The following is a 24,605-nucleotide window of genomic DNA, read 5'->3' on the forward strand; positions in this document are numbered from 1 at the left end:
AGTTGGTTTTAGCAGTTATTACCGAATTACCTTTAGCTCCCCTTAAATGTTGTTGAATCGTGTAGCATTCAATTGTAAAATGTCAAGACTAAAGACTGGGATCAAAATGGTCGCTTTACACTGCCAATGTTCGAGTATGCCTTTTGAAGAACCCTTTAAAAGCACTTAATAAGTTTTTTTCTTCTGACAAATTATATTTTTTATCTTTTTAAATTTTTGAAGGAAATATTCCAAATATTCGTATGTAATTTTCAAAAATTACGCATATTTTTGAATAATTGTTATAGCATTTGTTCAATAAATTTTATATCTCATTGAAATTCTAAGTTCTCAAAAATCCTAAAATTTATAATAAATCGAATCCTTCAAGAAATGTAAGCAGCCGCAGCTCCGAAGCTCCCACATACATACATACATATGTCTTCATGTGTGCACTAGAAATTTTCATTCAGCAATGAAAGTGTCCGAGTTCAGAGCGGAAAAAATTACGCCACATACAGGCGGGGGTAATTGTGGCCTGCCGATGTCGATACAAGGAATCATCGATGCATTTGCGACAGAACGAGTCCTGGCGTTGCCAAGAGCCCTAACGGAAGGTGCATACACACATACGCAATACTAGCAAAGGATTACCATTACAAAAATTATTAACAAAATTTTATTAATTTGTGTCACACCCCAAAATAAATGTAGAATACATGAATTGTTCGGGCTTGGGCTATAAACTGCTAAACAATGATTGGGACGATTACTTTGTGGAATTTCCTTGGCTAATTGCGTTTCTCGTGTACTCAATCAGTCTCCCCCTTCTGTGCATAGCCTGGTGTTTTTGTCAATTCCGACGCAAACGCCGTAGACGTTTTGAAAAATCGCCTGTGCCTGCCTGGCGCCTCGTACTCACTTTGCTGCTCTTTTTACTCAAAATCTTTTACTGGTAAGTGCACAACTTTCAAGGTGTATTTTATTCAATTTTTTCAGAAGCAATATAAGCACTTTATAAATGATTTGTGGCTCTCTTTTCAAATGCAGCTTCTGTTTGTGGTTTACTTATACATCCTATCGAAACCATCCCATTACAAATACTGGGCCAGCAAATTACAATGACAATCTGATGCGAATGTACTACGAGCAAACTTTGGATGCAGTAGATCGTATTTTCATTGAAAACATCGAAATCGTGCACGAATTTATGAAAGAATTGTCTGGTGGTGAGTATGCAGATGAAGTGCTCGGGTCACAGAGCGAGTTGTGTGTGTGAGTTTGCCATCGCTCTAGGTACGAATTCTTCATGCGCTAGCAAGAATAGATAGTAGTGAATTAAATTCATGTCCTTTGCTTCAATAAACCGAAACAGAAACGTATGCTTTTAGTCACCTATGTCAATTACCTGTAATTCTTACCAGACTTGCAGTACTTTTTCATGAATATCAAGAAGATGCTTACAATCACTCAACTCATGGGGTTATTTAAGCAAAATTTGATCGATATGCCTTGCAATTATTCTGAGATGTTAGGTCAATAGTTGACTACTGGCATTTTTAAAATACTTTTTAGAAACCAGCAGTGTCGCTCTTTAACCCTAGAGAGGTAAACTTCGTACTTCTTAGAAATTCATTTTAACCTACTTGATTTGGCTTTGGATTGCTCTGAGCATCGTGCTCGACTTTTCAATAACTGTACTGTGAATTTCCAACTTTCTTGAGCCTTTCCAAGGCAAATAATTAAAAAATAAATGTAAAAAAATTATGAACACTGGAAAATTAGAAGACTCTGAATGAATTTCGAGGCAAGTGCCAGAGAATTTCAATAAAATTCACTCGAAGTTGATTTACAGAATCTGTCCGTATCATATTTCTTATGTCAGGTATGGAAGCAAGTAGTTGTAAAATTTACAAGGTTCACTTATAACGTAGTTCGTAGGGTGTTTACCACTTTAGGATTAAGACTACGACCCATAGTTTAGCCTCCAAACTCAAATAGACGCCCTAAAGCGCTCCGAATCGCATTGAATATTCCAATGTGTTTTTAAGTAGGTTGCTAAATTAAGAGGGAGCACTGAACCAATTTTGACAGTGAACCATTGGATTTAGAAGATGACTAAATTCCTTGAAAATGTCCTAAGTACTTCTATTTGAATTTTAACGAAACTACATTGTCGAGCGCATGCAGGGACTGCGCCGCTGTTGCCAGCGCACTGGGACCGGTTTCTAGTGGAAGGGGAAGGTTCAACGATCATTTTCCCCCACCAGCCGATTCGGTTGATCGCTTGGCGGGAAGGCTTATTACTTTTCAATCAAACCCAGTCTCACTGATCCGCCTGACTTGAAATTTGAACTCCATATTCAAAATCTCATTCCGCAAGGAACTGCGATAGATCTCTTCGATATCAGTGATTCTATGCCAAGAGATCCAAGAATTTTGTAGCTTGTCGTAAATTTTTTTGAAAATTGGTTACATTTTACGCTTGAATAAGAAGAAAACTGAAACGAAAGTTTTTGCAAGTTTTGAAAAAATTTTTTTAGAATATTTAGAAAAAAAAAAAATTTGGAAAAAAAGACTTGGAAAGTTTTGAAACAATTTTAATAAAAAAACAAATGTTTAAATGTTTACAAAAATTTGTATAGGTACATATTTTGGGATTTCTAAAAGGTTAAAGTTTTGGTGCGGAGCCCTTTAAAGCGAAATATATTTGACTATTTTCAACATTTGTATAAATTTTTTTAATCCATTTAAAATGTAACTACTTTTAAAAAAAAAATTTTGGAAAAATATTAAATTTTTTTTTGCTCCAAATTTTCGGGTAAACCTGTTTTTTGTTGCTATTGAAAAAACCTGCTCACAGATTTTTTTGTTTTTGTTCATTAATAGCTGAGGCTATGCTCAGTAACACCCGAAAGCTTCATAGGGAGATTCTCGTAACTTTTGCGCGTTGTATTTAAATAAAAAAATTGGTATAGCTAACCCAAAATTAAAAATGGCAAAAAACATGTCTCAAGTGTTTTTAACAAATAAATAAAATCAAGAAAAATATTATTTTTTTAAGTATACATATTTTAAACTAAAAAAATGAAAAACTATTTTAAAATGTTAAAAGGAAGCCAAGATACTTGACTTTCAAAAACTTTATACTCACATTTTCAACAATAAATAAATACCAAAATTATAAATGTTTTTAATTTTTTTATTTTATTATTATTAGTATTGTTTGCTTTAGCGCCAATTATGGGGCGGATAGTGTCAATACTGTTTTTTATTAGTTTTCTTTTTAGGCGTGAGTATAATACAAAATAAAGGGTGGTTAAGTTTCAAAGGCCGGTGTTGATTTTGAATAAAATATATTTTTTTTAAGACATTATTTTCATTTTTCTTTATTATGATAATATTAGTATGGCAATAAGACATTGGCCAAATGGCCGCCGCGGTTTCGGCGGCACACCTCCATCCGATGGTCCAAATTTTTGATGACGCTGAGGCATAATTGAGGTTCTATGGCGTTAATGTGACGAATTATCTTATCCTTTAGCTCTTGAATTGTTGCTGGGTAATCGAAATACACCTTTTCTTTCAAATAACCCCAAAGAAAGAAGTCCAACGGTGTCAAATCACATGATCTTGGCGGTCAATTGGCATCGCCGCGACGTGAGATTATTCGGCCATCAAATTTTTCTAGCAAAAGAGCAATTGTTTCGTTGGCTGTGTGACAAGTGGCACCGTCCTGTTGAAACCACATATCGTCCACATCCATATCTTCCAATTCGGGTCATAAAAATTTCGTTATCATCTCACGATAGCAAACACTATTCACAGTAACTGCCTGACCGTCCTCATTTTGGAAAAAATACGGCCCAATGATGCCGCCGGCTCATAAACCGCACCAAACAGTCACTCTTTGTGGGTGCATTGGTTTTTCGGCAATCACTATTGGATTATCATTCGCCCAAATGCGCAATTCTGCTTATTGACGAATTCACTGAGGTGAAAATGTGCCTCATCACCGAACATGATTTTCTTCCAAAAATGGTCATTCAGTGTTGCCATTTCCTGCCCCCATTGAAATTGTCAAGAGGCTTTAGTTCTTGAGTCAATTGCACCTTGTAAGCGTGTAAATGCAAGTCTTTATGCATAATGTTCATCACCGACGAGCGTGAGAGGTGCAATTGTTGGGCACGACGACGAGTTGAGGTGGACGGCTCTTCAACCACACTATCGCGAGCAGCAGCAATATTTTCTGCAGTACGAGCTGTACGAGCATGCACTGGTGTTTTTACATCTGCTACAGACCCGGTTGGCTCCAAATTTTGCACAATTTTTCCGATTGTACGCACATTTGGACGATTAAATTGACCGAAAAAATCACAAATATGCATTTTGATTTGAACGTCCGTTTTCATAATACGCCTGATTAACTTTAACGCCTTGTTCGATTATGTATCTTTCCATGGCTCAAATTGAATTAGTCTGAAAATGAAAAATGTCAAATGAAATGTAAAAAAAACTTGCCGTCTAGCTGTACTTCCCATTCAGCATCGGCCCTTAAAATTTCACCACCCCTTACAATAGAAAAAAAGGATTTTCAACAAAATTTACCACAATGTCCAAAAGGCTTGGACTTCTTTCCGTCTATATTGCTTAGCTGTTTTTTACAAAAAATCGGACTTATTTCATAAAAAATTTTAAATTTTTTTGCAAAATTTATTTGTCAAATTATCCCGTACCTCGTCAATTGTTCATTTGTATAACTGTACTTTTTTGTCCATCGTAAATTTGGCCGGTGCGGTTGATCCGATCGTGGACCATTCAAACCATATGACTTCGTCGAAGAAAATCTCTTTTTTTTATATTATTAAAAAAAATATACACTTTTTGATATTTACCATAAAGGGCCTTCCCGATTTTTCATTTATTTCATGTCCTACTGGTAAAAATCCTAAAAAATATTCTTATTTTTTTTGCCACTGCAATAGCCTAATCGCTTGAAGAAAAATCTCCATATTATCTACCCACTCCAAAATGTATCCTTTTAGGAAACATTCACACATTAATTTTGAATTTGACATTTCACAGATATGAAATCGAGTCTAAACCGGTCTGCACCGAAACTGATTCAAGATCCCAGTGACAGCATGCTACTGAAAATATATGCCGTTAGTAACACAATTCAGCCGCTCGTAAAGAGCCTGCGGGCAGATACAAAGCTGCTAGTAGCAGATTTCATGCAATTAGCAGATCGTAACTATTTTATAGTAATGCCTTAAATAATTTTAACAGTTGATTAATTTCAGTCACCCGATTTTTCTATCGAAATACCACTACGTTTTTGAGTAAAGGCAACATCTCAGATCTAAAATATGCGGAGTTGATTCAGAGAGAACTCATGGCAAATGAACATAAAATTCCAATGGTAAATATGAATTTTGTTAAAAAGGAAGGAAGTGGGATAAAAAGCGCTCTTCAATAAAACAAATTGTGAATGAGTTACCAAAGATTTTTTTTATTATCCATATATGTCATTACGTATGAAATATGACAACGTTCAACTATGCCCACCAGCTTCGCAATTCAGTATTCGATGAATTTGCTGCTTAGACCCGACTGCATTTGAGCAAGGGTCTGAGTGTTGTTAGCTTTGGTCCCATGGATCCTTTGCGCATTACCGGCACATCTCACAAGAATACGCCTGGCGAGATCAAATCGCACGATTTTTCTTTCGTTCTTAGGCAGTTAATGGTAATTCTCGCATTACACCAAAAGCTTCTCATAAAAATTTTATGACGTTTGGACTTACCGTTGTTTTGACGTTTTTATTACGGTGTTTTTCTAGTCAACCTGGTAACCAAAAGCCATGGTTTCATTCACTTATTCTTCACTCAAATTTTCATTAGACAGCCGTCTCAAATCTAAGTGAAGCCTGGTAGCATCTGTGACTGAATATCCCACGAAAGTATTACTAAACGCTTACCACTACTTTGCCCAGATTAAAAGGCTCTGTAGAATGAGAACGAACTTTCTTACACAGGATAGATGTGGAAGAGTTTATCCCATATCTCCCTCAAAACTCCAATAGTGACCGTTGACGATTTTTTTTAATTCTACAATATTTAAGCAGATTCTTGTAAATTCACTAACTTTCTTCCTCACAGCTATTGAATATCGAAACTGTATTATCGAATATTGATGACGTTGTGGAAATGTCAATAGGGTTTTTGCGTTTACGTGCAGCTTTCACAGAAAGCTTAAATGACTTACAGCGCTACTACGAGGACTACTTAACCAATATGTGGGGCGTCAAAGGTAATCTTCACTAGCAAAACTATGATTAGCATATTCTGACGTACTTAAATTTTCTAGTGAAACAAATTGAAGAAAATTATGTGAAAATTCACAAAGCGGTAAGGAAGCTTCAGATCGAATTGCCGCGGAATGTTATAATCCATTTGCCGTCAGATATTTATTCATATCAATTACTTTTCATAATAATTGCTGTGATCGTAAGAAATGCTGCTTTAAAGTAATTTGAATTGCCATAAATTTAATTAAATATTTAAAAACTTTTACAGATCGCCCTACTTTGCTTTATACAGCTATGCTATTCGGTTTATCACACGGTCTTAATGCGCTTCAAGAAGAAAAAGTACATTTTAGTGAGGTGAGTATGAGAATATATAGATTATGAGGGGAAATATTTCATTCACTCAGAAAAAAATTAGGTATTAGACAAAAAAACTCTGGTCAAAAGCGAAATTAGGCTTAATGTAATAGAAAATTAAAACATCTTTGAAAGCACAAACCGATTTGGCACATTCGCCAGCGAGTTGAAATAAGGGCAACTGATTGGACTCATTTACTAGAGCGCCGAACAAAAAGTGCTCAGAAAGAAAAAAAAAATGCACCTATGTAGTTTAATACAATTTGAATTTTAAGATTTGTGGGATTTATTTTTCAACTTTTGACAGACCTTTTCTCAACTCCCCACCCCACTCGGTTTCGATTTGTCTGCGTTAAATAACTATGGTGCTAGCACTTATGTGCAAGTTTTGACAATTACTTCTCCTATAAGTTTGATATTTCTTTTATGAAAATATAGCTCAATCTTCTACAAAAACAATATAGTTGCAAGCTTCAAGCTTCGTGAAAATCTGAAAGAAATTTAACAAATTGTCATACATTGCGGAAATTATGATAAAAAAAAAATAAAAAAAATTGTTCACACTTTTTACACAGAGTTCTTAAAAAAATTAGAGTATTTGGGGATATAGCCCATTAAATTCTAGTGTAATAAAGTGTAAAAATGACTGAAAAATCGCGTTGACTTTTGAGAATTATTATTTTTTTTTGCAGTCCTGTGCATTTTCCCCATATAATGAACGTTTGAATTTATTTTGCTGTTAAAAATTAACACATCTTTTTAACCACCTCTGGTACTTTTTTATATTAAAATTTAATGGATCAAAAACCTAATACTCGAGATTTTTCTAGATTTTTTTTACATTTCCACAAAGTATTAAATGAAACCTGGATTTACATGGGTTTTGTAGCAGTATGAACTACATTTTCGTAAAAAAGTAGTCAAAACTTTCCAATTAACTCTAGTGGTATAGTTTTTTAATGAAGTGTTTTAAGCGAACTGCGTTAGACTTTCTTCTTGCTTTTAAGTATGCAGCATGCCCTAAGCTAATTACTTGCGATAGATCGCTTCATTGATCATATCAAAAGCAGCATTCGAGTTTTAAGAGAAAATACTAGTATCGCTCCTTCAGAGCGTGCTCAAAAAAATTGGCATTACTCGCTCGCGAGCAAAGCGCTAAAACAGCATAAAAAGTCCCTTGCGAGTTTGGGGATACTTCAAATTCAAGTCCAGCGAAAATGAGTTTCCCGCTCGCGAGATATTTTTTATATAATTCAAGTGATTTCATCTATTACGCTATTAATGGACTATGAATAAGTTCGTGCGGTTTTTTTTCGAAATTTTAAACTTTATTGACGTAAAATGGTTACAAATTTAATATTCAAAATACTGTCCATCGCTTACTACTACTTTTTCCCATCTTTCTGGCAATTCACGGATTCCCTTTGTGAAAAATTCGGTCGGTTTTGCCGCAATCCACGAATCGATCCATTTTTTGACTTCATCGTAATTACGGAAGTGCTGGTCAGCCAGGCCATGTTGCATCGATCGGAAGAGATAGTAATCGGATGGCGCAAGGTCTGGACTATACGGCGGGTGGGGTAGGACATCCCATTTGAGCGTTTCTAAGTATGTTTTGACCACTTGTGCAACATGTGGCCGAGCATTGTCATGTTGCAAAATAACTTTGTCGTGTCTATCGGCGTATTGCGGCCGTTTTTCTCGCAGTGCTCGGCTCAAACGCATCAATTGTCGTCGGTAGACATCCCCCGTAATCGTTTCATTCGGTTTCAGTAGCTCATAATACACAACACCCAGCTGGTCCCACCAGATACACAGCATAACCTTCAGGCCATGAATATTCTGCGCCGACGTCGATGTTGAAGCATGGCCAGGGTATCCATACGTTGCCCGACGTTTTGGATTGTCGTAATGGACCCACTTTTCATCGCCAGTCACAATTCGATGCAAAAAACCCTTTCTTTTGTGCCGTTGAAGCAGTTGTTCGCATGCCATAAAACGGCGTTCAACGTCTCTTGGCTTCAATTCATACGGCACCCAATGGCCTACCTTTCGGATCATTCCCATGGCTTTTAAACGTTTGGAAATGGTTGATTGATCAACTCCCAAAGTTTTTGCAACCTCTTCTTGCGTTTGAGCCGGATCTTGATCGAGCAATTCCTCCAATTCGGTATCCATGAACTTTGGCGGCGCACCCTCGCGTTCTTCGTCTTCCAAGCCAAAATCACCACTTTTAAAGCGTGCAAACCACTTCTGGCACGTTCGCTCAGATAGAGCATGCTCACCATAAACTTCCACCAAGATACGATGACTTTCGGCTGCTTTTTTCTTCATATTAAAATAATGAAGAAGAATTCCCCGCAAAAACACATTATTTGGCACGAAATTCGACATTTTCAAGTGTGGTAAAAATATTGTTGTTTACGCTTCAAATAAAAAACTTATACTGACGTTTGTGCCTTACGACAGTAGCTCTCCAATGAATGTTTGGAAATGTGGATCGATGGAATAATAATCAAGTTACGCCATCTGTTGTAAAACCGCACGAACTTATTCATAGTCCTATTAAAAACGCGTGTTTTCAGCCTCCCTAGTAGAGAAGCTAGTTCTCTAACTCAAGAGTGGAACTGAAACCATTGCTGAAATTCACGAGACACCTCGATACCTCAAATGATGTCTACTTCAAGTGAGAAATTGGTATTATATGATTAACTTTAATGTAATTACTCCTAGCAAAAACGAAATCATTAGAGGGTTGCAAATACCTTAAATAAAGTATTGTAACTTGCAAGGGATCAACAAAAAAAATTATTCTAACGTTAAGGCGAGAAAAAATGTAATTGTTTGCTGAGTTGGTTAACTTCCCTAAATACAGCGCAGCGAGTTGATCAAAAGGTCTCAGAAATCAAGGCAATTTGGCTTTTTTTCAAATAGATTCACGCAGGTTGTTCAACTTGCCTGCAAATAGCTTATTTGCAATGAACTTTTATTGGTTGAAAAACCGATCGAGCTATAAATCGATCCTTCTATAGGGCCTATTAATCACAATGCAAACGCTAAGTATCATCCAAGCAGAAGAAACTCTATAGTGACTTTAATAAATCCTAAATTTCCAGACCAGCACGAATTATTTTTCGACTCGCGGAAGCGCTTTTTTTGAATTACCAATTTTGTGTATTCTAAGTGAAAAATTCCTGGGCTGTCCATTGACCGTTTAATTATCTTATTTTCCGCAGCATCGTTGTTGTTATTTGTATTTCATCGATTATACTCTGTCTGATCGCAAGCCTTACGCTCTTCGTGGGCACATCCTACTTTAACTTTAGGCGAGATGCGTAAGTAGAAGACGCAGAGTTAAATGCACAAAAACTTGAAAATGCTTAATTGTCTTTTAATTTTCCTACACAGTAATAGCCTCGACAATCCATGTGGCCTGGACACCAAGATCTACTGCGATACACGTAACAGATTTAGTTCGATACTCCATGCAGATACGCAGAAATTCGAGTTGGAAATGGCTGTTGAAAACCAACGCATTTTTGAGACACTTCGTGACGCATTGCCGCGCGTCGCTGGAATTTCGAATATTTTGCAAATGCTCCATTATGCGAATTTCAGTGAAGAAGTCTTCAATTCCGGCAAAATGTTTAATGTGGTGAAACAAGAATTGAATATGCAGAATTGGTATGAGACTTACGAGCGTCTGAATTTGCACGTTCCTGTTGCAGACCAGTCAACTGCCAGCGCAGAGCCCGCGCTCTACGCATCGATGCTCTCTTGCAATTTGAACACAATGAAATTGCATGTCTTTGAAACTCTGATAGCAAAGGATATTACCGATAATGTGTATGGAATGTCGAAGATGGCAGAAATTTTGGCAAAACATTTGCCCATGAAAAATCTGACGACGCTGCTGAAGCAAAGCCTGAGCGAGATGCGTGTATTGCACGATTTTGTGGAATTAGAGTTTAGGAACTTACTCTATAATAAGACAGATCAACTGTTGCGCGGTGTTGAGCTGGAAATGACGGCATATATGCGCAACTGGGATTTGATACCTAACTGCTTGGAGTTGAAATTGCCAAGTGTCGGCATGCCCAAGGATCTGTACGAATGCATTGAGTATCGTTTGGTAAATTTTGCAAAAAATGTTTTTGAGTAAATCATAAAAAATTGTATGCTTACTCTAATTTACAGCATGGCTTCTGGATTGGCGCATTCGCCATACTTATACTGCTCTTCCCGATACTGATCGTTTGCATGTTGCTCGCATTCCTCTACGATAGGTTTCCTTATACAAGCCAAAGTGGCAGAAATAGTAGGTTGGTTATGCGTCAACAATTTTGCAAATAACAATAAAATTTTTTAATTTGCCTTCAATGGCATAGATCCTCTCAATATGGCGACGAATCATTTAACACCGGCAGCACAACCACAACCGGCAATGCAACAGCCGACGATGAGTCAGTGAGTGAACCATCTACACCGAAAGAACTTAATTGGACTGATCAATTTGGACCGGAAGTAAACAAATCACATGTCACCTTCAATGCCGTACCGGTGACGACGAAGCAGACGCGTAGCTTTATGGACAAATTCAGCACAGCGAAACTCAAGGATTTTCTATATTCGGTAATAAATTCTACGCCAGGTGAGCCACCAGAAATGGCGAGCTCACCTAAATCTAGCCCTAGTGCCGGTACAAATACTTCCGAAGAGGCGAGTGAAGAAAGTTAGAAAATGCAAAATTTTGATAATTCATTTTGTGCGAAATGTCGCTTTCTGGAATGGTACATAAAATAGTAGATTATGTAGATGAAAAGAAAAATAAATTAGCTGCGCGAAGTGGCATTTTCTTTTAATTTTACATGTTCTTTCCTAGTAACTCGCCTACAAGAATGATGGATTACGGGAAGGGGACACCATGAGAGTATTTCTAGCTGTAACGTAACAAGTGGCAAGAGAGAAAGAGAACGGCGCAGTACGATGAATTTGCTCGTTAATAACAAAAAAATGAACTCTGCAACAAAAAAATGGAAAAAATATCCACTTAATACATCACTCATTGGTAGGCGCTCTCGCTTATCAATCCGCCACAAATTGCATATTTACAAACACTAAGGCCGATTTCGGCTTCAGGTATACAATTCTGGGGATGCGTTAGTCAAAAGTACATCACCTCTATCCAATGTCTGCAGAACGATATCCGGCGGAGCAAATATAGTAAAAGCCCCATACTATTCCTTCCATACTGGACCTTCATCATGATCTTGACATAGTAACTGTGACTGAAGTAACGAGGCAATTCGCCATAGCGCACAAATAGCGATCAATAAGGTCATGTCAACGATGCAGCATCCAGCCAACTTCGGCTGCATTCTTCTCGAAGAGGTGGAGAGCGAGGAGCGAATATATTATAAAATGCTTTTCTTACGAGAGTCGTTTCAAAAGTTCATGTAAAGTCTGAGAAATGGATTTAGTGCCGCAAATCGAGGTTATTTTCAGTTGGTATGTTACCTCTAGGAAGAACACACACCAAGTTTCAGCCAGATCGGTATATTTCTTGAGTATGGTATTTGTTTAAATCGAGGGAGTCGACTGATTTTCCTTTTCCATCACGACAACGCACCAGCTCACGTCTCAGCAGTTGTGGTCGCAAAATTAATGGAAATAGGGTTTCAACTCGTTTTGCATCCTCCTTATCCTGCAGACTTGGCTCCCATTTTAGGTTAGGTTGTAATGCCTACGCCGAAGAAAGCATAGCACCTCTTATAACAAATATAGAGCGCCATTGCGCAAATGATTTATTTTTACTTCCACTAAAAATATTTTATATTATATATCCACTCGTGTACGAGTATCGACGCCGTCGTATCACCAACCAATGCTCAGAGTGAAATGGTCGACATAACATAAGATAACATTAATACGCTGTTACAACAAGATTAAACTTGTGAGGATCAGCGGGCACTTAGGAATTGCATTACTTGCAAAAGCATCACCCCAACGTGTGACTCTGTATCTAAGCGAGGCAATACGACAAAGACGCACTTCACTAACCATCGACTGGGCAACGTACGCCCACAACTACTTTGCAATTAACCCGAGCAGATAAATGCCAGTCTACGACCCAAAGATACCTCTGCGTACGATAAGACATTTTATTCGTCTGCGGCTTGGTCATACAATTATCACTCATGTTCATCTATTACAACGATCCCTGAACGACACTTGCCCCTTCTGTGTAGAGGCCGCAACGCCTACATACATCCTAATCTGCACAACAATAGGCACACGTCGAGATGAGATTTCGAAATACGTTGAAGTACGTTAAAAATGTACAATTATCATATAACCTTCTGAAAGAGGTTGATCTGCTCAGCTGAATTTTACACAATCGCTACAATGCGAACATTTTTTTGAAAAATACCAAAATGGCGGACTTTTGAAAAAAAGGTATGTTTTTCGGGTGGAAATCAGACTGTAGAATGGAAAGTTAGGGCTGAAAAGATACGAAAGTTGCACCTGCCAGATTGGCAAGCCTACAGAATAATAATCAGTTTAACTTTTTCGTTTCAGATGTCCTGAAGAGCCAAAATCCTGTTGACAAGCCACCTATCTTTTTTTTAAGACGCTTAGTATGTGCCACACTACTACAAAAAAATATGTAAAAAAAAATTGTTTTTGTACACTATTTGGTGTCAATAATAACATAGTATAAAATCGAAGCCATCGCATTTTATTTTCTTAAAAAAAAAATTCCTAAAAAAATGAGTCTGGTCACTAAGACCTTAAAGCAGTTCATAATCTTTTTCGGATCCGTTGCAATAGACAGCCGGAGGCCTCCGTCGCCAGCGCTGCGAATCGTATTGCATTTGTGGAATATTTATTTTTGTACAAATTAAAATTAATTAAAAATAAATAAAATATAGTAATAAAGAAATATTTTCAAAATTCCTGCGGCCTTCCGAAATACTTAACCACAATTTCTCCTAGGTATTTTTTTTTAATCTGGCACATGAGTGCTTTTGTACTATTCATTACTTGCCTTTTATGTTTTCAAAGTCATTTTTCTTTCAATTCAAATATTTTGAAAAAACATACGAAATAAGCTAAATCTATAAATTTCTGTGAATTTTTGTGCTAAATTTTCTACGATAAGTGATATTTAATAACAGTTCCGCAAAATATAAAAAAATTTTAAAAATCTAAAATTAAATTGAGGCGATGCGTAAATTGAGGGCAAAGAGTATCAATGAATTCAGCCAGTGACGCATTTCAGTGCATCCTACCCGATGTAGCAGCTTACATCACCAACGTCAGTGCATCCTTGTACTCCATGGTGATGTCCAGAGATTTGATGGAAGGTTTGTTTAAAAAGATTTTCACAGCTGTTCTTTATTCCGAATCGGTTTGAAAATCTAAGCAAAACAATTTCGCAGCGCTTTGTTTTGGGTAGATTTTTTCTGTTTAATTTTGTGGAAGCTCGAGCCGATTGCTTTCAATCAGAGCCAATACTTTGAATTCGAAACCTTCGCTCAGAAACGGAATAATTAGCTTCATCCATTTATTTAAATACTGAAAAATACTGAATACCCACCATCTTCTTGCAGATTACTTGCATTGTCAAGGTTTCGCGAGTTCGCTACTCAGTTCCAATTGGACGAACCAAATATATGAGTTCCCCTACCTAATAGTGACTTTATGCATCTCCTTGCTTTTGGCTTTACTCGGGTACGCACAACTCCTCAGCGCCATTCTACACAATTATTTTAGACATCAATTTTCCACAGCTTGATTTGGTTTATTTATGAATTTGTACATGAGAAAAGCTATCGCGCCGAAAATAAGATTGAACGCTACCTCCGTTTAGGTCTCTCGATCTCGCTCTTACTTTTGCTGTTGCCTTACTCGTGAGTTGCCTGACGTTACGTGATATTTCACAATTTCAATTCCAATATTTTTCTTTTTTGCTTTACTACTCAGCTTTTGTTTGTGGTTGGCTTTTGTGTCTTATTTGTCTGTGGAATCTGTGCATGCCGGCACCAAAGTGGCACTTAGTGAAAATCGGCGTCTGAGCAAGTTCTTTGAAAACTATATTCAGTCCGTGGAAACAACACCAACTAAAGGCTCAGCGCAAATAAGCAAGAGGATAGAAAATCTGGCGAAGAGTGAGTTTCGCTGAAAGAATAATAAAATCTAAAATTATGATAAGATTTTATGTTTTCAATTTGCATTTAACATTTCTAGATTTAGCATCACAACTGGAAGCCATTGCACCGAAGGTCATAGAGAAAGGTGAACGATGTCTTATAGCGAAGTTATCTTTCAAAAGCTTGGACATAATCACACTCATCGGGAAAATGAAAGAAGAGTTGCAGAGCCTTTTGGCAGATGTTATGCAACTGATTGACCGTAAGTGAGATTTTTGGAAGTTGGCGAGACAGACAAAATTTATTCAATAGGAACTGCGTGAGGTACTCTATTTCAGTCTATGAGTAGTTATCGTAAAATAGTAAAGTAATATAGATCAAGTAGAAAATTCAGGGCGTATTTCGCTAGTTGATTTAGCGGGCTTTACTTCAAGATCCACACAATACCTCGGTTCCCTCCTCTATGTAGCGAATTGAGAGTGGCATAATTGATGATAGTTGATGTTAAGCCACTTATTTAGAAGTCTATCTGCAATATTTTATGAAAAAAGTCTTCTTTTCCAGATTCCCGATTATTTTATCGCAATGCAACAAGCTTTTTGGATCTCAAGCAAATAAATTTCGACGTTTACTCCGAACTGATTTTTAAGGAATTCAAGGCCAATCAGCAAAAGATTCTAATGGTAATAAAATGAAAGTAGCTCATAGTGGAGGATTATCTTCCAATCTGACCAAACCTACAAATTCCTTCACGCTATATGATTTCCATGACCTATAAGCGTGTGCCTCCTACTCGAAGTCCACATTCTACCATCATTTTTTGACTTCAACATATTTTCTTTTCACTATTTCAGCTCTTGAATATCGACAGAGTTCTGACAAAAATTCAAGAAGTTGTGGAATTTGCTTCGACTGTGAATAACTTGCGGCGGGATTTTACCAACAATATGGAGAATGAGTTCAATATGCTGCAAAGATTTGTAGACGACGTCGTGGTAAAAAAGGGTAAGTACAGGTGGCATCCACTACAAATAATGACTTACCTATGTTACCTTATAGATGTTAGATTTTTTCTTTTTATTTATTTGTTTCTTTCGCGAATATTAGCGCTTGAATACGCAACGCTCAATGAGAGTTTGTCGGCAATGCTGACGCAAATGCGGGATGAAACTGCCACCGAAGCAAACTTCTATCTGCGTCCCTATATGGGTCACTTGGAACTGGTTTATTGCGTAGTGGCACTTCTAATACTTGTGCTGGTCTGTGTGTTTCTCGGACGATTTTTACGATGCCCAACGAATCGGACCTTCACCCGTTGTGTGCTGATGAGGTAGGCCCATGTTAAGATATAGGAAAATATTTTGTGGATTAAACTTATTGGAAATCATTTCCAGCATAATCGCAACGATTTCCACAATTCTAATTTTTCTCTGCATATTTGTAATTGTGCACTTCCTGCATGGCGCCATCTACTACAACTACCGGAGAGAAATGTACGTACGAGAAACACTTTCTCAGCGCTTTTGGGTGTAGCGTAACTCATAATTTTTTGTTTGTTTAGCTATTCACTCATAAGTTCAAACTTATTAACTTTTTATCATACATTTCAGTAACGAAAACGAAGGCTTCTGCAACACAGCGACACTTCCTTATTGCAGCCAACATGCACAAACAAGCGTCTCTCTACAGCGCCATCTTGCGGACAATGTTACAGCGGCCATTGCGAACTACCGAAAACAAACTCTGGCGCGCTTATGCGAAAACATACGCGAGCACAGCGTCAATCCGCAACAAGTTCAATGGGCGCAGAAGCTAAGTGAAGAGCTGAATTTTTTCGAAGAAGTCTTCAGATCAGGCGCCATATTTGATGTTGTGAAACAAGAATTGAGCTTGAACAATTGGTATGAGTTGCATGACTTGCTGAGCACACAAAGCACTACTAAACCGGACGCACAAGCGCGAAATGTCAGCCAAGATATGCTGGCATGCAACTTAAATACACTGAAGAACTATATTTTCGATCAACTATTCAAGCATGGCATCGTGATTAGCCTCACTAAATTGGCACAGCACTCGGTGAACCTGAAATCTCATTTGCCGGGCAGCAACCTAACTAAACTGATGAAGCGTGTCTTGCGAGAGACACACGATTTGCAGGACTTCTGTCAAAACGCAGACGATTTCGCGCAAAAGGAAATTGAAAGTATTATTGAATTATTTTCGAGAGAACTGTTGGGTTTTGAGTCAACTTTTAAGCAGCTGCCACTATGTAAAGATTTGAGGTTTGCCAGTTTGGGTATATCACGGGAGACTTACGAGTGCATCGAGTACTCATTGGTAAAAACTAGATGAGTACTATTATTTTTTTAGAAAATGCTCACAACTTACTCCTGTTTACAGCATGGCTTTCACATTGGCGCTTTTGGTATACTGGTACACCTCTGCATCATACAAATCATCTGCATTTGCTTGGCCGTTCTCTATGAGAAAAATGCCACAATTGGCGTAGTGAGATCTTCCAGCTTAAATCGGTAAGCTAAAGTACTAAATGCCTGTACACGAAGTACGCATATGCAAGAATTTATTATTATTAAAAAAATTAAAACAAAAAAAAACAGAAAAATAGTAGAGAACCACTACTTAGCATTAAAAGGGAGCACTAGCGTTACCACCTGCCGCACGCGAAAAAAAATTACTAATTAATTCTTTTTATTTAAGAATGCGATATCACGACGACAGTGCCACCACCAGCGCGAGAGAAGTAAATGAGAAAGGAGCTTCAACTAAAAGCCGAGGCAGTTTTCTAGTGAAGAAACCCACGCGTGTTCGATTTAAAGACAAACCAACGGTAAGCACTGGCAGGCGTTTCAAATGGTGATATTTGGCAACAGCGGGCTTAGAATCTGGTAGAAAGGTAACTAGAAGAGAAAGGGTGCAAGTGAAAAATATACTTACAGAGGCACGGAGGCTTGAAATACTCGTACAATAAAAGCACCGCAGATGTAGGTACAAACTACACAAGCATTTGAAGTAATAATTCTGGTGTTCGATAAAAAAGCAACGGAATAAATATAAAAATGATGATGAAATAATGAAGAAAGCGCTTAGGTATGTGATAAGCATATGAAGTTGTGAGCTTTAAATGTATTTCTTAAATTTTTTTTTTTATTTTGTGTTGAACTAAATTAATCATTAAAGGTCCTGTATAAGTTTAATAAAATGTGTACCCTTTTTACGGAATGTATTTGTAACTTTTTTTAACTCAGCATTGGCTGTATATGCGAATGCTTACGTGAAGAGTACGCAATTAAAAAAAAAACATGTGAAAAAACTGAAAAGGGATGCATAGGATCTGAATCATTCATTAAAGGTCATATCTGCACCAAAGAGGCTCTTAGTGAAAATGGGCGCATGAGTTCCTCGAAAGATATATCGAATCGTTGGAAACACCATCAACTAAAGGCTCAGAAGTTCTATCTAAGCTAAGAGGAAAGAGATTGAAAGATCTGGAGAAGAATGAGTACCGTTAAAAAATTAAAACGGATCGTACAGAATCATAATAGAAAAAACGAAACAGTACTTTAAAATTATAAAACCCGAGATACATATGTGAATGAAGACTTGTGCTCACTTAATTAAGTTACTTTATCTTTTTATAATATTCACAAAAATTTCAAAAAGTTACCATCAAAATGTTCAACTTTTTTAAGAGAATATTTAGATAGCTTCTGGGTGTGCAGTATTACCTTTCCAATTCAAGTTTAGTATAATAAAGTGTTCTATCACCTTCAAATTCGGATCCCAGATGTGGTACACTGATGGATCAAAATTAGAAAATGGTAGAACAAGAGAGTCAAAGAGAATCAATGGACCTAAATGCAAAAATCTCTACACAAGTCTCTACCCAAGAATCTTCCTGGCAGAAATACATGCCATTGAAGCAAAAATAAGAGGAACCCACATTTACATACTTTAACACCATCAGATGGCTGTGAAAGCCCTTCTATCAACTAAAGGGTGATCAATTTCAAGGCATCGGATTTTAAAGTAATGAAAATTCAAATTAATTGTGTAATCTTTATTATTTTTGTGTAGAACCGTTCATGACATTTATTTTTTGAAAAATCCGTTTTTACAGAAAAAATCTCAGTTTTACAAAAAAAAAATATTACTTTTGAAAAACCCCCTTTCTTATGAAACATACTTTTAAAAACGTTTTTGTTTTACTTTTTTAACTTAAATGTTTTTTTTTTAATTTTTTTGTAAAAAATATGCTTATGCTAAATTTACGAATTTTTTTGTAGAATTTTCTAAACAAATATTTTTTGTTATATCCGAAGAACACCCCACCTAACCTTTTTTTCGCATAAAATATACTTTTTAATAAATTTTTGTTGGCAAATGTTACAAATAACCGAAAATATTTGAGTTTAAAACCTGCATATAAAAAATATTTTTTCGAAATTTATTTTTATATTCAAGCCTACAAATAAGCCATAATGTAGGAAAAGGGGTTACAATTTCCAAAATACTTTGTTCACTAGACATAGAATCACTCTTTTCGCACTCTCTTTTCTTGGTTCTCTAACACACCACATCTACAATTACGTTACGCCCGAGTTACGTTCATTTTTTCATTTTAATTTTTCTACAATTTTGTACTTTATCATAGTTGCTTATAATGTTGCAATGCTCCCTTAAAGTTTCATAGGTGTAAAATTTGGAAGTAAAATTTGTTGCATGATGCTGACCCTAGGAATCACTGGCTCTTGGCTCCTTTCCGAAAAGATCTTTCGAAATCGGGGTGGATTATGGAAAGCTTTTATTCGTAAATCATTGCCTGATCAACAATTGTTAAGCGCTGGGAACGTCTAAAAACGAATTGGTTCAAATTGGTTCTAATTAAATATAATTTGTTATGATGAATTTCGTAAGCAAATTTTAGTGCGTCTCTGCTTTTGACGTTCTCTGTGAAGAGTTGTATGAAGGTGGGTTCAATAGAAGCTTGGAAAGTCTTGCCAAGTGTCATGAACCATACCTTTCAGAGTATTAGCATCTCTCTTCTCCCATCAGATGTGTATTTGATTACCAGCAAGTTTTTGTGTGGAATACTGATGCTGTTTCAGGTAACTCGTATTCTGGCACATTGCTAGCGCGGTCAATGGCGCGAAATACACCAGACTGTTTTTTCTTTCATAATATCAATTTCGAATGAATAATGTTGCATACTTTAGGGGGCGCTGTTTTTTAATTTAATTATCTACTTTTGATGTGCTGTGGAAAAAGGATAGAAAAGGTAAAAAAAGAATCATTCATATTGTGATATTCATGCATATTGTAGATTATCTGCACACAGCTTAAAAATCTGTCTCTAATTTGTGTCCCTAAAGCAAAGATTACATATTACAAAATTTATCATAAATTCCCACGGAAGAAAAATTCAAAGAGAGAGAAAAATAAAATAAAAAATAAAAAACGTAAAATATTATAACAAATTGTGTTACATGAACTTGAGGTCAGCCATTTGCATTTGCAGAATTATTGTAAATAAGCGGCTAATGGCAAAGCAAATCCCTACACAACAATTAATAATCATTACTAACCAAAAGTTGTCGAAAAATGTTTGTTGATAAGGAAAATAAAATAAATTGCAACATTGCCTTAGTACATGCAACACATTGCCTACCCCAAACGCTCGTTAGTTTATAAAAATTTGACAGTTTCTGAAAATTTATAACTTTCCCAGGCTATGGGTCCCTTCAGCATTGAATAACGCAACACAAACACACAATAACACAAAAGGACGACTACGGCCGAATGCAAGTGTTGCACAAAAAATGCAAATCGAATTTAATTGAATTCTCATTATGACCGAAAATTTGCTGCAGAAGTAGTTGGTGACGAGGGAAGTGGGAGGGAAGGCGTTGTGAGCGAAATCAATTGGGAACATGATGAAGTGTGATGTGTAAATGCTATGCGTTGCATGCCACATGTAACCAGGTCGTTAATGTATAAGAAGGCAAATGCAAGTATGCGTTTTAAAGTCTTTCAAACGTCGAATACCATACGAGGGGTAAGCTAGCGAATTGGAGGCACGAGATATGTGCTCTTCGTGGTGCCACAGTGAGAGCATAAGAAAAGGCGCCTTAATGAAATCCCATTTCAGCATTCAATTATGCAGCAAGCGAGGCAGCGCAGCAATCAACCGAGATGCACCACAAATGGCAGGCCATGAACACACACACATACATACGCAGACGTGTGTCAAGTTGAGCATTGCGAAAACGGAGCTTCTACTTGCAACGCTTGCTACCTATTGAAAAACTATGCAAATTGCTGTCTTTTGTCATGCAAATCTGAGTGGGCGCTTCATCTTGTGCCACGCATTCATCTCTCCGCTTGTGCTACCTGCCCCACGCCACCCATTCGGGCATTCACTTGACTTCACTTAACTTTAAATATTTGCACGGGCAACAGGCATCCTCCTCCCAATAGTTCTCATCACTTGCCCATAATTCACATAAATTCAATATCACAACTCAGACTGCCGTAGCAGCTACTCTTCTTCTCCATCTCTCTACCCCGCATCTACTCGCACATTGTTAGTAGACCTGTTGCCGTATTTCAGCATTTCAGCTGCATAAGTATTTTCTTGCCCCGACTGTTGACGCATATCCCACAAGTTATTTGTGGCATACGTTGTTATTGAAAATTGTGTGTTGCATCTAATAAATCATTGCATTGAATCATCAACGCGGCTTTGTTGCAAATAATAAGTTTGCTTACTTCCACATATCAGTATTTACCATCGTTATTTGTGGCATCAACAAGTCTCAAGTGCAAATAAAAGAAACAAACTCGTATAGAGAAATGCGCGCATTTCTTATGGTTATAGAAAATTGTAGCTCAGTCTGCATGACAGAGGAAAATTTCCGCAATGTTTAATGAGTCGTTGATGATCTTGTAAAGCTTTCAACAGAATCAGAAAATCTATAAAGAAGTCGAAATTGAATTGCAATCAGGTAAGAAACCTGTTGAATGTGTAGTCATAGTTTATGCAGCTTTGGTATTTTAGTATAGAAATGTCTAGTATGCCACCTTCAGACCAGGAAGGCCCTGTGTAGCACATTCGAATTGAGTCTAGTCAGCTTATTATGCCTGGCAGTCTCTTGAGCAGAGCAAAAAACTGTAGCTAATCTCGACTTATAGAAAAATCACTCAAATTCTTCAAATTATTATCTCACATTCAGCAATCCAAATTGAAAGATCTTTAGATGGACTACCCCCCAGCTACCCACTTGCATATTGCGAAAACTTACGCAGTTCATTTAAACTTACATCTGGACATACTTACCATAACTTACAATGGCCCATAGGAAGGCCCTATTTGGGATCGATTACATTTGAGGCTATACAGCATTAAAAAATGGAAGAAATATCTTTCGCGGAGCAGTCACCGTTTTGCAAAAATTTTGTCCAAGAAAAAGATTATCCCAGAACCGCGACGAGCACCACAATTTAGCAAAGAGGGTTGTGCACATTCAAGATCCAACCTATCACCGGAAAGATAATCACTCGCTTTAAAGCGAGGCCATCACCACCAAGGGATATCTGACATTGCTCGCCTATTGGGTTTATGCCTCTTAATACATACAACTAAGATCTGTCCAGAAAGATGTAGATAGGGAAAAGAGATGTCATTGGAAGTTTCAAAGCACAGCTGTAGCGAGCTCAATGCCTCAAGGATAGCATTAATAAGATTATCACCTTTGCGTTAAAATAAAAATTCGATTTTGTGTTTGAGTAACTTTTTTACTAAATAAAAAAAAATATTTCTAGTAATGGAAATTTTTATTTGTACCTTTACAATTTTTTCTGTTCAGTGGAAATATGATACCCATCAAGTGGCTGCCGCCAGTCTGGATTCACACTTGTTCCCAATTTATCGCATTTTCCATTCTGTGATAACTGTTCGCATTCCTGTCGAATATTTTCCCCAAGGACTGCGATTGTCTAAGACTCGTTGGCAAAAACTCCATAAACCATCGACTTCAAGTTTCCTTTCCCAATATCCATTAGTGTCAATCAGGCAAAGTTGATAAATACTCGCCTTAGTACTATTCAACTCAAGGCATTTCCTTTTATTTATTTTACTGCTGCTGAAAAACAAATGAAAAACAGCAATCGGATCGCTTTCTAGGACTTTTTTCATGTTAGATAAAATCAACATTAATTATAGACTGTGCAGAGAAGCTAACTGCCTTAGCTGCAAATAGTATTAGTAGCTGGATGGTATCCTCTGGATTTCAGCTTTCAGTTTTCAGTATCTTCAAAAGCCACAAGAGTATATTAACTGATTTTTTTTAATCCCAACTGATTTTAGAGTATTCAATGCGACATCTGCCTAGGATAGCAGAGCAAGAGGAATGCCTCCTTTGCGTTGGAAAGAGCAAATGGAGAGGAACTTGACTTCACTTGGTATGTCCAACTAGCTTTAGTTAGCACGAAGAAGAAACGATTGATGCGACTTGTTGAAATTGGCCTTTAGATAGCCCAATCAAGAAGTATAAGAAAAATGTTCCCTGGTTGTACAAGGTGACGCAAAATTAATCATTCAATACAAAAAATTACTAAAAAGAAACATATTTTGAGTGATGGCAATCTTCATATTGATCTGTATGCGCTTCATTTCTTGTCTGTTTGTGTACTGCAGCTTTCTACTTTACAAGTTTCAACCAGATTGACGTGCAGCACCATTTGCAAAAACTGTATTCCGATAGGGTGATTATTTTTGCGCCACTGACGATGTTCCTATTTTTTAATGGAAAAATATCAATTAGTTTACTAAGCTGTTAAATTTTAATCGAAAAAAGGGCCATCAACTCTACAAGAGCTCTTTAAAATAAAGCATTTCAGTATAGATGAAGTTGCTACCGAAATTTCCAATTCAAAATTAAGGAAGAGTCCAGGGTTCGACTTAATAACCGCTGAAGTTTTGAGAAATATATCAACTAAGGCGCTAATGAAATTGACTTTTATAATGATTGCATGCCTAGATTGGAAATATATACCATTCCAATGGAAAGTATCCGAAATAGTAATGATACCTAAACCAGGCAAAAGTGTCATCTTACCGGCCAATCGCTCTGCTTCCAGTAGTGGGTAAACTATTCGCAAAAGCTGTTCTCCAAACGCTTAAAATCTATAATTGCATGTAGAAACATCATACCCTCACATCAGTTTGGCTTCCGGGAAAAACACTCTACCGTCGAACAAATACACAGGATAACACATACAATAGAAGACGGGCTAGAGAGTAATAAAGTCCGCTCAGCAATATTCCTTGACGTTGCCCAGGCATTTGATAAAGTATGGCACGAAGGACTACTTTGTAAATTAAAAGCCCTTCTTCCGTTGCAGCTCACTGACATTTTGGAATCGTATATAACAAATAGGTACTTTAGAGTAAAGCAAAAGCAGGCGTATTCGGAAATAAAACAAATATTGGCCGGAGTACCACAAGGCAGCATACTCGGCCCAGTACTGTACCTACTCTATACCGCAGACCTGCCAGTCCCGAAAATATGCAAAGTAGCTACATTCGCTGACGATACATGCATCTTAGCTGTTGGATCAACTGAAAACGAATCCATCCAGAAACTGCAGAAGTCCATTGTCGAAGTAGTCACATGGACTGAAAATTGGAACATAAAGCTAAATGAAACCAAATCAGTTCTCGGGGATTTTACTAATAAAAAAATTATCTACAAACCAGTTCATATTTTGTCAGCAATAGTGCCAAATGC

At 37.0% G+C, this 24,605-nt stretch overlaps 2 protein-coding genes across 4 annotated transcripts; both read left to right on the top strand.

The window, feature by feature from the left end:
* The first annotated feature begins 233 nt into the window (after positions 1-233).
* LOC128866342 (uncharacterized) lies at positions 234-11,492 on the top strand. Of its 2 annotated transcripts, none has more exons than XM_054106984.1 (12): positions 234-596; positions 694-934; positions 1,030-1,208; positions 5,065-5,229; positions 5,283-5,401; positions 6,141-6,291; positions 6,349-6,488; positions 6,558-6,646; positions 9,883-9,981; positions 10,055-10,778; positions 10,844-10,968; positions 11,035-11,492. In XM_054106984.1, the coding sequence occupies exons 1-12, from the start codon at positions 455-457 to the stop codon at positions 11,381-11,383; spliced, it is 2,523 nt and encodes an 840-aa protein (XP_053962959.1). In that variant the 5' UTR covers positions 234-454; the 3' UTR covers positions 11,384-11,492. The 2 variants fall into 2 exon arrangements, with proteins under 2 accessions (XP_053962959.1, XP_053962960.1); XM_054106985.1 differs by having other exon boundaries at positions 10,844-10,964; positions 11,035-11,215.
* Positions 11,493-13,733: 2,241 nt separating this feature from the next.
* On the top strand, positions 13,734-18,036 carry LOC128866561 (uncharacterized). 2 transcript variants are annotated; one of them, XM_054107393.1, is made up of 13 exons: positions 13,734-14,013; positions 14,260-14,380; positions 14,440-14,559; positions 14,633-14,817; positions 14,897-15,061; positions 15,364-15,482; positions 15,654-15,804; positions 15,907-16,129; positions 16,194-16,292; positions 16,410-17,136; positions 17,200-17,330; positions 17,518-17,705; positions 17,757-18,036. In XM_054107393.1, the coding sequence occupies exons 1-12, from the start codon at positions 13,902-13,904 to the stop codon at positions 17,675-17,677; spliced, it is 2,313 nt and encodes a 770-aa protein (XP_053963368.1). In that variant the 5' UTR covers positions 13,734-13,901; the 3' UTR covers positions 17,678-17,705; positions 17,757-18,036. The 2 variants fall into 2 exon arrangements, with proteins under 2 accessions (XP_053963368.1, XP_053963367.1); XM_054107392.1 differs by having other exon boundaries at positions 13,735-14,013; positions 17,518-17,777.
* Positions 18,037-24,605: the final 6,569 nt, after the last annotated feature.

This window comes from Anastrepha ludens, chromosome 6 (genome assembly GCF_028408465.1).
Source record: "Anastrepha ludens isolate Willacy chromosome 6, idAnaLude1.1, whole genome shotgun sequence".
NCBI lineage: Eukaryota > Metazoa > Arthropoda > Insecta > Diptera > Tephritidae > Anastrepha > Anastrepha ludens.

What these genes read in the sequence shown, in the direction of transcription:
- LOC128866342 (XM_054106984.1), top strand. Translation starts at nt 455, where the DNA reads ATGAAAGTGTCCGAGTTCAGAGCGGAAAAAATTACGCCACATACAGGC. An exon ending in ATGAACATAAAATTCCAATG is followed by an intron (nt 5,402 to 6,140) that starts GTAAATATGAAT and finishes TCTTCCTCACAG; the next exon opens with CTATTGAATATCGAAACTGT. An exon ending in TTTAACTTTAGGCGAGATGC is followed by an intron (nt 9,982 to 10,054) that starts GTAAGTAGAAGA and finishes TTTCCTACACAG; the next exon opens with TAATAGCCTCGACAATCCAT.
- LOC128866561 (XM_054107393.1), top strand. Translation starts at nt 13,902, where the DNA reads ATGAATTCAGCCAGTGACGCATTTCAGTGCATCCTACCCGATGTAGCA. An exon ending in CTTTTGCTGTTGCCTTACTC is followed by an intron (nt 14,560 to 14,632) that starts GTGAGTTGCCTG and finishes TTTACTACTCAG; the next exon opens with CTTTTGTTTGTGGTTGGCTT. An exon ending in AGATCTTCCAGCTTAAATCG is followed by an intron (nt 17,331 to 17,517) that starts GTAAGCTAAAGT and finishes TTTTTATTTAAG; the next exon opens with AATGCGATATCACGACGACA.